Source organism: Silurus meridionalis, chromosome 17 (genome assembly GCF_014805685.1).
Source record: "Silurus meridionalis isolate SWU-2019-XX chromosome 17, ASM1480568v1, whole genome shotgun sequence".
In the NCBI taxonomy this organism is placed as follows: domain Eukaryota; kingdom Metazoa; phylum Chordata; class Actinopteri; order Siluriformes; family Siluridae; genus Silurus; species Silurus meridionalis.
Window position 1 is genome coordinate 7,931,475 of NC_060900.1, and position 14,589 is coordinate 7,946,063.

The window sequence follows — 14,589 nt, forward strand, 5'->3', positions numbered from 1 at the left end:
CTATTGGGGCCCCTGAGCAGGCCCTTAAACCTCTGTGTTCCTGGGGCACTATCATGGCTGACCCTGCATTGTAGGGATATGAGAAATTTCACTGTGCTGTAAAGTACATGTGATGAGTATTAAACACGTTTTTTTTTTTTCTCTTTTCCTTACTTCCACTGGAGTTGTGCAGCTGAGGGTGAACAGCCGAAAGATCCATGACGCTCCTGAGCTACTCAAGAACTATAAGGATGGATTTGGATTGAAATTTATACCATTGCTTAGGACTGCAGTTTGCATTTAAGCATCCATCACTGAACAGTACACCTCAACAATAATACAACTTTAATGAATGGACATTCAGTGTCACCCAGATGGGGATAGGTTCCCTTTTGAGTCTGGTTCCTCTTAAAGTTTCATATTCATACCATCTCAGGGAGTTTTTCCCTGCCACTCTCGCCACTAGCTCGCTCATTATTATTATAATAAACTTATAGGGATTAAACTTACATTGACTAACTAAATTCAAAATATCTATTTATCTCTATAAAGCTGCTTTGGGAAAATATCCATTGTTAAATGTGCTAGACAAATCCAACTAAATTGAATTTTTCCTTTTTTTTTTTTATCATGCCAGTTATGATATTTTACCATATCAGTTATTTCACAGCCATGTCATGTCATACTTCCCTGGAAACCTGTTCTTTATAACCCTCAGAAACCACACTAACTAGAGCAGACACACCCAGACTTTTTTCCTTTAAAGAATAAAAAACCCAATTTGATTGAGGGCCATGAATAGATGTTGTACCAAACATTATATAAAAAATATAGTTGGATCATTTCAATGATCATTTCTCAATATTTCAAAATAAATAAATAGAAAACATTACTCTCTAATCTGCTTAACTGATGCAGTTTAAGTTCTAGTTCAGTGAAACTTAAAGTACAATGAGAATCAATCCAATTGATTGTACTATAGAGTTCAGCGTCTAACACAGCTATTCACTGTCCTCTAAAGAAAGACATGAAGATAATCCCTATTTTTTATTTATTTATTTTTTACAAATGTAATCTTCCTCCCTTTTTTACCCCCTTTTCTCATATATGCCATGGCGAGCCAGATCAAGGGTCACCACAGGCCAAATTTGGCCCACGGGCCATAGCTTGGGCATCTCTGAACTAGAGAAAAAACAATGCATTTTGATCTGTTTTTAATCTACAGTCATGGAACTGTACATGTTGACATATCTCAAGAATATTGCAAAGAAATTTTACAAGAATCATTTTTTATTTTTTATCAGACTTGAACATGATTATAAACAATAAACAAACCGCTCTCTCCTCTTTCACTTCATGATTTTTCTTTGTATTAAATTAATAAATATTGTGTGCATTCGTTCAGTTTGTCAAACTACTGACAACTAACAGGTTGTTGTTGTTTCAGTAAGGATAAATCAAGCTGTGGATAAGCAGGTTCTAGTCTTCTCCCCCTGCTGATGCTGGTATGCGCATGGAGCTTTTGATACAAAACAAGAGCTCGGACCTGCAGTCTGCACCTCAGGTCTCATCCTTTTGTGTTGTAATGCAGCTGAAAATACACAGAATTTTGCATGCAAGACACGAAGTGAAAATATAAAAGTGTTCTAACTTTATTTATCAAAATGTATAATTCCAGTATTTTCTTTGGTATTTGTTTAAATCACATCCAGAAATCTGTTGTGAAAAAAAAAAAAAAAAAAATTTGATAGTTTGTGATAGTTTGTGTTCTATATGGCAAAATCACAGAAAGATTACATACATACATATATACATATATGTCCCTTGATCTAAGATCCAAGGTCCAAGATAACGGCATGGCAGTAGCCCTCGGTGGCCGCTCCGGATCCAAAATAGTGTTATTTTTGTTTAGTAGCACAAATCATGCAACACTGGACATCAGGGCAATTGGTGTTCATGTGTACAATCATCAGAATACATTTTTTGTTTGCACATGTGCACTTGTTAGTTGTTAGTTTTGTGTAGTTTCGTTCTTTGTGGTTAATTCGTGTTGTCTGATGCAGCATCTTGGTCAAAGTTTCATTTCACTGCACTTTATATGGTTGAAATTATAATAAAAGCCTACTTGACTTGACATACATACTTACATACATACACATGTACATAGACATTACACACACACACACACACACACACACACACACACACACATAAAATCTATCTATAGGGCTGAATTTGTATAATAATAATAATAATAATAATAATAATAATATAATTATAATAACAATAATAGCAAAAAAAAAATGCTATTTGTATGGAGTATGAAAAACCCCAACGACAACCACCAGGGACTTCACAGGTTATGGTGTCGTCACTTCCTATTTCCGGGATTCGTTTGTTTTCTTACAGGTGATGTTTTTTCTGTTTAAAAGCTGAAGGTATATTACAGTATATTATGGACTTGTGATTCTTGTGTGTGTAAACACTGAGCACTCTGATAAGAACACTCGTACTTTATCCGAAATTAAGAATTGGGTCATATTTCCAGTCCCCACACTGCATCGTGTCGTCTTAATACTGAGATCAGATAAACCCAGCACCCAGATCACCACATGTTTGAGCCTCAATCGGCGGCTACTGTGTTTTTCTTATAGTATAACTGGACATATTTGAGATCTATGTTATAAATTATATAATCTCCAGTGTTTTTCTTTTTTACATCTTCAAAGCCAATACAAGCACGTCTTTTTCCGGCTCAGTGCTGCCACCTGCCGCTAACATTAGAAAACACCTCTACAGTGCTCCAAAATAGTACTTACATATATACAAGAATCTGTATATTGCTTACATTCTGAGCCTCAAGTATGGTATTATAATTTTTTAATTTTTTTTTATTTCTGATACTTTTATTTCATAAAACCCAACATTTTATTCTGAGCGGTTTTATTTATACTCACCCCAAAGCTGATGGAACACGCAAATCTCGCGCTATAAGAAAGAAAAAAAAAATCTCAAAACATCGCGATAACATAACTTGTCGCGAGATCTTAAACGATTTTTGATTGGTTGCCAGCGTTTTGTTGTAAAATGGCGCCTTAGGAAACGTGAGCGTGAGCGAAAGAAAAATAAGTGTTGACAACTCAAGCGAAAGCAAAGCAGACCGAGAGGTGCACTTTTTTTTAAAATTAATTTACATTCGCTTCTTCTAAAAAGAAGCTAGTGCGAAATTTCTCGAAAATGTCCTTGTGAAGAGGCAGGAGATGAAATACAGGTAAACCGGGAGGACAAGAAAAACATAATAATAATTACCTTCTATTGACTTCTAACGGCGGCTTATACACGCTATATAGTGTAATTAAAGACTAATTGGGACACGTTTGGAATTTGTTCCAGTGTTTTAAAACGACTTGTATAACAAGTGTAAGTACCATATTTGTAACCGTGTAGTTCAGCTTATTAGAGACAATATCTACTTCCTACTTACTGATCCATACATCAGAGTGCATTGTGGGAATTCAGCGGGAGTCTGAGCAGCATTTTATTGCTGCTGGTGAGGGCAAAAAGTCACATTTCTTGAGATTAATTTTGTGGCCACAAATATTTGTCAGCTCCTATGTTTCTAAATGAGTGAGACAGAAATCAATGGACCATTGTGGGAACAGAAAGTCAAACATAAAGATGAGGGATAGTATTGAATTGCCTTTAAAATGTTAGGGATGATACATAAAGACATACTGGATAACATTATACCACATCATCTTAAATCTTAAATAGATTCTCAAAGCAAATAAACCTTTTCTGCCATTTTCTTCTAAATAATTGACCGTAGGCCGCGTTGCTCAAGTTCAAATTAATATAATGTGATCCTGTGATGTCAAAGTGGTTTAACTGAGGCAACACAGTCTCCACTTGATCATTCGGTGATCACTTGATCATCACAAGTTTAGTTTGTGCATCCCAACGATAAGCTCATGTCAATAAATTAAAGAGCTGTCACGCGTTTTTAGTATTCATTTTCATTATCAGAAGCTTGACACATGATGATGGAACGATGCATCAAGTCATACTGGATTCTGCTATACCGCATCAATATCGTGGCTATTAGTAAATATTGTAGTCCTGAGATATCATGTGTTTAAGTCGTGTCACTTAAAGGAAACAGAATCCTTTTAATAATTTGGCTTATTTTTGTGCATCCAAAATATCAACTTGTGTGATTGAATTGTGGTCATGCCTTATCAATGTAAATTTTTTTTATTAACCACTATGTCAGCTCGGTTGTTCTGTACAAATGTGATTTTTGTGTGTTCTACAAGTGCGAGAATGTTCCACACATCAGCGTGCCTTTTGTGAATTCATCCAGGTTCTGAAGGGGAAGCGGTGGCACATAGTTTGCATTTCATGAGTGCACTGGAGAGTCCATCTTTTTTTAATTTAATTTTTTTTATTTAACTCATAACTATGAAACAATACACTACGTAGTAAATAGGATGCATTGTTGAACTAGTCAAAAGCTAAGACGGATTGTATGTGATCTGGTTAGAGATCACACTGTCAACCTGTTTTTGCCTTTTAGGTTTTGAGGCAGTTGATGCTGGAGTGATTTATATTAACTTCATGGAGGGCTCGGTGTCGTTCGAGGAGCTGGTGAAGGTGAAAGCACGCAGCATCCCGCAGCATCGCATGAAAGAGTTTCTGGAGTCACTAGCTAGCAAAAGACCCGAAGCGTTGCAGGAGTTCGGCCAGCATGATGACCACAGCAGTACTCAACAAGAGACAAACTGCATCTACATGGACAGTGCCGAAGTGGCCGACTCACTCCTGGAGCTGGCCTGTCCGGTAAGAAGAGCCCTGGTTTCTCTAAATCTAAAAGCTACAATGGGTAGGATTATTTTGTTCAAAAATAGCAAGAACATGATTAAGTCATAGGACAAAACATTTAGTTGAATTCATTGCCCCTGAGCTTTTCTTGGCAATGCTGCAGTAGGGATTCACAGGTAGTGCTGTGACAGAAATGGCAGGTGAGAAGTGGTGGGGAAATCCCCAGTCAGGGAACCAACCCCAGCCATTAGGGTTGCACAAGCCAGTGCACTCTTAGTGCCGGTCCCAAGCCCGGATAAATGGGAAGGGTTGTGTTAGGAAGGGCATCCAGCGTAACAACATGCCAACCCTAATGGAAGAAGCCGAAAAAAAGTAGTAGATTTATCTGATAAGAAATTATTTTTCTTTATCAAAAAGAAAAACTAAATATACAAGAGAAAATAAGACAGGTCTCTTAATAAAGTAATTTGCAAATACAAATATATAAATAAAAAAAATGAACACACTGTAGAGTGATTGTTTTAGTATGAAATGATCCCAAACTTAGGAAACGTTCTGTCCTTTTCTTTGAATCCTGAAGCCTGAATCTTCTACTCGCCCCATTGCTGTTTTCTCTTTGTTCCTTTTTTTTCCCATTCTGCAGCGTCTTCTGTGTTTACCTGCCCAGTGAAAACGGTCCCTGGGGAAACACAGTGCTCAGTATGTAGTTAAATGGACCTAACGAATTACGAGTTATTCGAGGAATCGTTTCAGCCGTAGTTAGAACGGTAATGTCCGAATGCGAAATAGAAAATGCTTGGTTATACTCAGTATGCAGTTATGCTTACTGTGCACTGGGTGGACTGGGATAAAGCCAAGTGCAGAAAGACATATTCTTAACAATGTTTTACCCAAGAGGCTAAAATTGCAAAATCTGACATCCAAAATGTTAAAAACTGAAAGTTATTCTGTGAGACATTTGCAGAATAAAGACCACCCTTACTGTCTTTTTTCGGTGCAGGTGCAGACATTGTCCCAGCAACCAAAGCAAGGCTCTGTGGAGCCTCAGGTGGTAACCCAGCACCAGATCTCATCACAAATTGGTACAGTGGAGCATCAATCAGGACAGGTACAATCTTTAGTGTCTTTATGCAGCCTATTCAGAATGCATGGGGATCTAATGCCAGATGTGCATATTATACTGCCTGCTTTTCTTCAAGCGTTTCTAAAAAATTTAATAAGACAACAGGCCTTAATAAAATATATGTGCTAAACTTAGCCCACTGTTTGAGTGGAGTGTCTGCATGTTCTCCCCTAGTGGTGGGAAGATCAGATCATTTTAGTGACTTGGTTCTTTGAATCGGTCATCAAAATGAACGAATCCCGTTCATCAAAATGAACTAAACGAGTCGTTTAGTTAATTTCAATTCTTTAATCACCTTCATAGCGTATACGAGAGTCACGACTCGGACCAGAGGATTTACGAGATTTAAGACTCAGTTCCGTTTCCTGTTTAATGCACTGCATAGCGTATGTGGGAGTCACGTGATAAAAGAACAAATGACTCGGACTAGAAGAGTCGAGATATGAACTACTCAATTTTGTTTCCTGTACATGACCTAATGAGATTCTGCGATGCTTTGCTCATGTGCGTCCAGTAGAAACCACTTTTTGAGACGACTCGTTCTTCTGAGTCACATTAAAGACTCATGAACGACTCATCACTATCCTCCCCATGTCTATGTGTGTTTCCTGCTTCACATCCATTTTCCTAAGATAGGGTCTGGATACACTGTGACCCTGATCATATTACGTCATTATTTTTTAAGTCACACTGATTATTTTGTATTACTCCTCCAACCCTAGGTGATCGAGGAGAAGCAAACCCAGGTTGAAGCGTTTTTGTCTCAACAGCACACAGCACACATTATTCAGGCAGGAGACCTCACAGAGGAGCAACAACAACAGGTAATGTCTTGGTCATGGGTCCCCAAGCTTTTTTCTGTGCCATAATTTTTCCTTCAGTCTGTAACAGAAAATGTACAAGGGCAGGAGTGACTATCACTAGTGTTGTGGAGATTTTATTGTATGCATTTATTATGCATGCTCATGCTAGATTTAGTTTATTATTTTGATATTCACCATACTGACTTATTAGCATTACTTTTCAAGAGATATGTTTCCTATTAAAAAAAAATATATTATTATCATAGTCACATTTTTTCATATTCATTGCTATTGAAATTAAAATATTGATGTTTACTTTATGTTGAATGTACCATTCTTTTGGTTGATGGGCGAATCTAACAACATTAGTCTACGTTAATAATTAAGGAACATTTTAGATTGAAAGCCAGCTTTTATCATCAAATACAGATATGATACAAGTAAAACATATTTTTAAAATTACATTTTCATAATATTTTTCTGGCATTGTTCTTGGGGTCATTCCAAATGTGAGGGCGGACCGTATTCAACAAGCGGGTTGTACTTTGGTTTTGGTAGACCCAGAATTTTTGAATATGTCTGCTTTATCCCATTTCTGCTCTGTTTTTCTCTCACTCTTCATGTAGATCCAGGCTCAGCTGTTAGCAGCAGTTGCTAACGGACAGCAGATTCAGATCCAGGCAGTAGGGGCTGTGTCTTTGTCCTCACCATCCTCATCTCAATCTCAAAGTTCTTCACATGTGAACACCACCAATCAAACAGGTATCCTCCAACCCACCAAGAAGGTCAAAGTGGAGCAACCGATTACCGTCTCTTACAGCATTCCTGGTCAGCAGTTAGCCACGTTGCTTACAATTCCTCAAGGCCAGCAACAGAATTACTTTTCTCTAAAGCCTGATCTAGTAACTGTGGAATGTGCTCAGCTGTACAACACAACTGGAACAATTACCAGCCCCACTGGAGAGACATGGACCATTCCTGTGTATACTGCTCCCACACAACAAACTGGCTTCACCCATATTGCCATACAGCAGGACACATACTGTACCCCTAACGATGAGCACAATAACAAACTGACTTCCGAGGGACCAGCGACAATCACCATTCCATCTGTGGGCGGAGCCAATGGACAGGAGGAAGTAACTAATGCTCTGTTTCCCACACAGTTATTGAACGGGAATATTCAAATTCCAATCACGGTCACTGGAGCGACAGCACTGTGTCCAAGTGGCACACAGACACTGCACATTTGGGACCCTCAGGCCGGACAGCTTGTGCAGATGCCACAGGTGATTAGGAGGATGGGAATGAGTAAATCAGTTAAATAAAAAGGATGTTATTTAAAATCAGGTTACATGGAAAACTTGATTATTGATCATGTTTGTGTTGCAGTGTTGTGACTGGCTGTCCATTTGATTGACAGGAGTCGCTGACACAGAGTGCACCTGACAGCACGTCATTGCCTGTCTCGTTAAACTCCGAGATGGGGCTTGAAATATGGAGACAGTGGGCGGAGAAGAAAAACAGCGAGATGGAGAAAGAGCAGAGAAACAGGCTAGCTCCTATCGGCAGTATGTTTTTCGTAACCTATTTATTTTTACTTTAACTTTTTTTTTTATTTATTGGTCGTCGATCCTAATCGGCCGATAAAGGCTGGTCCAGAAGGGCCGATGTGTCTGTGTGACGTAGGCAGGTGGTCTGAGATCTTTTTAAATAATCAGGAGAGCCTTTAACCTTTTTTTAATCGAATGTTTCTTTTTGTAGGACGAAAGCCTCTACGATTTCATGAGGATCTCTTATGCACGTCTATAGCAGAGCTGAGTTTGGGCTTATCTCTGATGACACAGGAGGCGAAGGGCTTAGAAGGCGAGACCTTAGGAGCCGACATTCTTTATTACATTTTCCTTTGTATTCAAAAGGTACACTTAATAATTCAGTATTCCTAACTTTCATGTTAATGTGCCCTTGTAAAATCTTGTTTATGACCTTCTGTTTTTTCTGTTTTTTTCTATATTTTTCAGTATATGCTTGATAACGAGAGAGTTGATAATATATTTTGTGATCAGTACTATCAACGGTTCCAGGAATCTTTACATAAGATATTAGACTCGTGGAAACCTGCATCCATCCATCCGTTAAGTAAGCAAAATGTACTGGGGCTCATTTATTGATCAAGGGTTTAATTTATAAGTTTTTGTATGCAGTGAGATTTGTGATTATTTTTAATTTTTTTCTCACAGGTTATGTCATTCCTAGCCACGTGAATGAAGAAATGCTGTGGGAATGCAAACAACTGGGAGCCCATTCACCTGCCACACTCCTCTTCACGTTAATGTTTTTTAACACAAAGTAAGGCACACTTACACACCAAAAGGCTGCAGAATTCATCATATTTTAAACCAGATTATTTAAATACTACACTGTTGATATGTGGTAAATATAAACTTTGAACTTTGCATTTAAAAATACAAAAAATTAAGAATCAATTGACCCTCCTTTTAAATATTAGCCAATGGCCTCGAATCTGGACTGAATCTGACCGCCATCTGTATTAAAACTTGCACTGAAATTAACTGACCACCTGAAAACCCCGCCTCTTCTCCACTTCACATTTAGTCCATTTTCAGCTAATACTCTCCTTGTGTGACTACTTGATCCATCCCGAAAAAACAATTTGTACTGCGTATGTGTGCAAATGCATCTACTTCACCATAAATGTGTATTTTCAGAAACAGAATCACTAGTAAATAAGTATTTCCAGTAAGGATCATGTAGTGTCAACCAGTACAGTATTATAAATAACTGAAACTGCTGTAAATTGTTTCAACATACTTTAAACAGGAAGTAGACCCATTTGTGCACATGTGCAGAATAAATAGTGTTTCCGGTATGGATCGAGTAGCTACACCCTGTTCCAAATCAACCACAAACCATAAAGCTTTCACCTCCATGTTTGACTGTCAGTGTGAGGCAGTCAGCTAATATCTTCTCTCCTGTTCTCCATCTTACAGAAGTTCTTCTGTTAAAGACAGAAATCTCAAATTTGCACCCATCTGTCCACAGACCTTTCTTACAGTTTTTCACTGTACAATGTTGTTTTTTTTGCCTTTTAACTGCACATCCATTTGGGTGTCTCCAAACTTTTTCAGGCACTGTATATTAGCCCTTATTTCCAATATATTTATTTGCAAGTAATTATCCATTTTTTTTTGTCTGTATAATTGTTGATTCTTTAAAAGTGTAAAACTATAGTCCATTTGCATATAAATTGTTATATTTGATTGTACTGTAAATACTGTTTAAACAACTATGATTTTTGTGTAAAAATCTAATATACTCAATCAAAATCTAGTGCTATTGTTCTCACATGCATTAATCAGTTATATTTATGCAGTTCTAACATGTCTGCTTTTGTCTTTTTCTCGTTATATTAACGTAGGTATTTTCATTTAAAAACGGTGGCTCAACACTTAAAGGTGGCCTTCACGAAAGTCTTACGACACACAAAGAAGAATCCATCCAACCCCAAAGACAAGGTCACAAGCATTCGCTATCTTAAAGGACTTGCACAACACCAAGCTGGACAGAAAGGTGGGACGACCAATTTTGATAAAATGGGTGAACAGTGTACTGGGATTAGACACTGTGCATTGTGGTGCTAGAGATTATACCACACATTGGTGTGCATGATTGTGCATGTGTGTTTACAGTGACTGATGACATGTATGTGGAGCAGTCGGAGCAGCTGGACAACCCTTTACGATGCCCTATTAAACTTTATGACTTCTATCTCTTTAAATGGTTAGTACTATCTTCTTGTAGGAATTTTTATTCTAAGAGTCCCTTAAGTGCAGTAATTACCCCACTAAGTATCCCACGTATCCCACTTTCTATTTCTTCTTTCTCAGTCCTCAAAGTGATAAAGGCCACAATGACGTCTTCTATTTGACCCCTGAGCCGGTGGTTGCCCCTGACAGTCCTATTTGGTACTCCACGCAGCCTGTTTTGCAGCAGCGGCTCGAAATGATGCTCTCGCGCATTCTATGCATGCGTGAAATACAGGAGATTTTCGCCAACGACGCCTAATCTCTGCCTGGAGGAGTGGCCTGTATGTCTTCACATCTGCCATAGTAGCTTGTAGTAGCATGAGGGAGGAAGAGCACACAAAGGCACAATCTCTCACTGTTCTTTTACCTGATGCAATTCTACCTCTGCTGCTTTTATAATCACCACATTTATATAACTACTCAAATCACACTAAAAGAACACCTGAGGGAGGGTAACTGTAGCCTACAGGTATTACACCAATCATGAGTATGATTTATATAGTTAAATGCTTTAATATGTGTCATGCTGTTATTTGATGCAGTGGTGCAGTTGCTGATTTTTATCGGCCCTTTTTTTTTTTTCCTTTTTTCCATGTTTGTTTTTTTTTTATTATCATGTCATCACTTTTTTTTTCTGTCTCTTCTTACTGTTTACGGTGTTGCCTACGGCTCAGATGTAAGCTTCTTTTTTCAGGTCGCTGCTGTCTGGTAAACACAGACAATTTACATGGCAGTAACATAAAGCTCTGTTCTCCTTTTTTTTATTTTCGGTCAAACTTGACCGGATCCACTCAACTCATACGAAATAAGTTGTTGCTTAATTTTTCCTGAAGAGTTTTGTACCAAAAAAAACGAGACTAAATGTAAAATACATTCTATGGACTTGTGCATATAATGTATAAATGAAAGACAACTTTTGCTTTTGTGCTACTCATATAATGGCATTGACTAAAGAACAGTACCTAAAGGGAAATGTGTTTTAGCATTATTAAGGTTATTAAAACATGGCTGACCAATCTTAAGAAGCTCACAAATCAGAATGGCAACTGTTTGAAACATTTTGAAAAAAATGCCTCCGATTGTATTGATATTCTTTTTGGTATATTTGTACAAAACAAATTGCTTTGATTAGACACTTAGTCCAATTAAAAAACAAAAATTTCAGTCAAAACAGTCTCTGATTTGAGGATCATTCAAATCAATAAAAGAAAAAGACATTGGTAAATAAACTGAAATTGTAAACTTTATTCTGTGAATAGCAAAAAATGAATGATAAAATAAATGTACAAAACAACAGTGAACATTTACACACCTTCAGTATAATGTTGCCACATTGATCATGGAACATTTCTAGGTGCATATATTTTTAATTGAGAAACCAAAAAAATGACTACATTTTTGTGCTCATATTGACAAATCACCATAATAGACTCAGAAGGGCAAAAATACAAACAAAAAGCTTTTTCTTCTATGGTTCCTTTTGTTTAAAAAAAATGGCTTTAAATATTTTAATGTGGTTGCTGTCTTTTAATTTGTTAATATTGTTTTTAATATTACAATTTCAGTTGCAAAATAAACAAGCTCTTTACACCTTTAAACATATTCTTCATTTTCTGCACCTGTCAACAAATTCATACAATTTAAAGCTAATTAACTGACTTACTGTGGCCTATATTTACATATAAACTTACACAAACTCAGGAGCTGTCAAAGGATACAAATGCTTTTACTTGGATCATCAGTGTTCTTTTGAATAAATAAATAAAGATGGAAAAAAAAAGTGTTTCCAGTGTCTGGTATTTATACAATTATATACAGTATGGTGTTGGTGGCATCTTGGAATAGACAAAAAATACTTGAACACCTCTGAATTTTTCAGCCATTTGTGGTTCTTTCCCAAATGGTCATAGAGTTGGAGATCCACAATTTTATAGGATGTAGACCCATTTGTGCACATGTGCAGAATAAATAGTGTTTCCGGTATGGATCGAGTAGCTACACCCTGTTCCAAATCAACCACAAACCATAAAGCTTTCACCTCCATGTTTGACTGTCAGTGTGAGGCAGTCAGCTAATATCTTCTCTCCTGTTCTCCATCTTACAGAAGTTCTTCTGTTAAAGACAGAAATCTCAAATTTGCACCCATCTGTCCACAGACCTTTCTTACAGTTTTTCACTGTACAATGTTGTTTTTTTTGCCTTTTAACTGCACATCCATTTGGGTGTCTCCAAACTTTTTCAGGCACTGTATATTATATTAGCCCTTATTTCCAATATATTTATTTGCAAGTAATTATCCATTTTTTCATCTTGGAATAGACAAAAAATACTTGAACACCTCTGAATTTTTCAGCCATTTGTGGTTCTTTCCCAAATGGTCATAGAGTTGGAGATCCACAATTTTATAGGATGCCTTTGGGTGTGGTAGCATTACATTTTTCCTTTACTAGAACTAGGAGACCCAGTTTGATAATGCTCCTGTGCACAAAGCCATATGTTTTAAATGGATGGAGTGGAAGATCTTGAGTGACCTGCTATAGAGCGCTGACCTCAATCCTATTGCACACCTTTGGGATGAACTGGAATGCTGACTTCATCCTAGACCTCCTCCTACATCATTACCTGACTTTCCAAAACATCTTTGTCTCTGAATGAGCAAAAGTCCCCACAAAAATGCTTTAAAATCTAGTTAAACATCTTTCCAGAAGAGTGAAGGTTATTATAACAGTGAATGGGGACTAAATATATGATATGGGATGTTCAAAAAGAACATACAAATCTTATCAGCTAGCCACATATTATACAGTCATGTGAAAAAAGGTGTCCCCACTTTTTAATTCCTTAGCAGGTCTTAGCATAAGGTAACATGACAATATATGTCATTGTCAATTTTTACAAAAATCTAAATAAAATGGAGAAGCAATGTGTGAAAATCTTGGAACCCTTTAGACCCTTCTTTTTCGAGCAATAACCTCAAGTAATTGTGCTTTGTTTCATTTTATCAGTCTCACACAACTTCAATTTGAATGAAAAAATAAAAATCCAAGCACTGCTTCAGTTCATTGAAGTTTGTGGGCATTTGTTTATGCACATCTCTCTTAAGGTTCTGCCACAGTATTTCGGTCAGGATGAGGTCTGTTTTTTTGACTGGGCCAGTACTATACCTTGATTGTTTATTTATTTTTTCAGCCATTCTGTTGTAGATTTGCTGATGGGCTTGGGATCATTGTCCTGTTGCATGACCCAATTTCTGGTTAGCTTTAGCTGTAGGACAGGTGGCCTCACATTTGACTCTTTAATACTTTGATTTACAGAGGAGCTCATGGCCAAAGCAATGACTGCAAGTTACCTAGGTCATCGCGCTTGACAGCTTGTGTTAATATGCTGTTTGATAATATGCCAGACATCTTGATTTTGTTCTGGTCTGTCCAAAATGCATAGTTTGTTCAGATGCAACTTAGTCAACTCAAGCTGTACTGCCATGTTCTTTCTAGAGAGAAGAGGCTTTTCCCCTGGCAACCCTTCCAAACCATCCTTGTTTAGTCTTCTGTTATATTATGTGTATATAATTTATAAATGTACCCTCATGAACTTTCACATTTACCATTCTAAAATGGCCTTATAACCCTTCCCAGATGACAACAAATGCTTCATTGCTGATGTCTTTCGTCCTGGGCGAGGTGGTCACACTTACTTAAGATCAATTAATCAGCCTCCTAAATACTATGGAAGCAGTACTTAGTTTTTCACACATGGATTTAACATTTTTTAATGCCCTGATAGGTAAAACCATAGAATTCAAAGTGGGTTTACATGGTCTTAAAACATGGTCTTAAAAAATAGACTATGCGTGTATTCCAAAAACATGTTTTGCTTGTTAATAAACACTATGTGATACAGAATGTAAGCATAGTAGTGTAATTCCACACCACTGAAGCTGATCTGGGATTCAGACTAAACTGTCAAGGCAAAACAAACTGGGATGTTTCTTTTATTTTCCTTTATTTATTTTTTATTTTTTTTTATAAATCACAGT

At 37.2% G+C, this 14,589-nt stretch overlaps 1 protein-coding gene and 1 long non-coding RNA gene across 5 annotated transcripts; one reads left to right on the top strand and one right to left on the bottom strand.

Moving 5' to 3' along the window:
* Window positions 1-1,244: 1,244 nt before the first annotated feature.
* LOC124400343 lies at window positions 1,245-3,429 on the bottom strand. Its single transcript, XR_006928368.1, has 3 exons — window positions 3,289-3,429; window positions 2,937-2,967; window positions 1,245-1,570 (listed from the first exon to the last, which is right to left on the bottom strand). It is a non-coding gene; the product is annotated as an uncharacterized LOC124400343 (long non-coding RNA).
* LOC124400342 (transcriptional regulator QRICH1-like) lies at window positions 2,286-12,151 on the top strand. Of its 4 annotated transcripts, none has more exons than XM_046872102.1 (12): window positions 2,286-2,388; window positions 4,556-4,818; window positions 5,801-5,908; window positions 6,646-6,747; window positions 7,353-8,015; window positions 8,150-8,297; window positions 8,491-8,645; window positions 8,748-8,865; window positions 8,967-9,075; window positions 10,166-10,317; window positions 10,437-10,527; window positions 10,635-12,151. In XM_046872102.1, exons 1-12 carry the CDS (start codon window positions 2,301-2,303, stop codon window positions 10,810-10,812), a joined length of 2,175 nt encoding a protein of 724 aa, XP_046728058.1. In that variant the 5' UTR covers window positions 2,286-2,300; the 3' UTR covers window positions 10,813-12,151. The 4 variants fall into 4 exon arrangements, with proteins under 4 accessions (XP_046728058.1, XP_046728059.1, XP_046728060.1 ...); XM_046872103.1 differs by lacking the exon at window positions 2,286-2,388 and adding an exon at window positions 3,040-3,250; XM_046872104.1 differs by lacking the exon at window positions 2,286-2,388 and adding an exon at window positions 3,051-3,146.
* The last annotated feature ends 2,438 nt before the right edge of the window (window positions 12,152-14,589 follow it).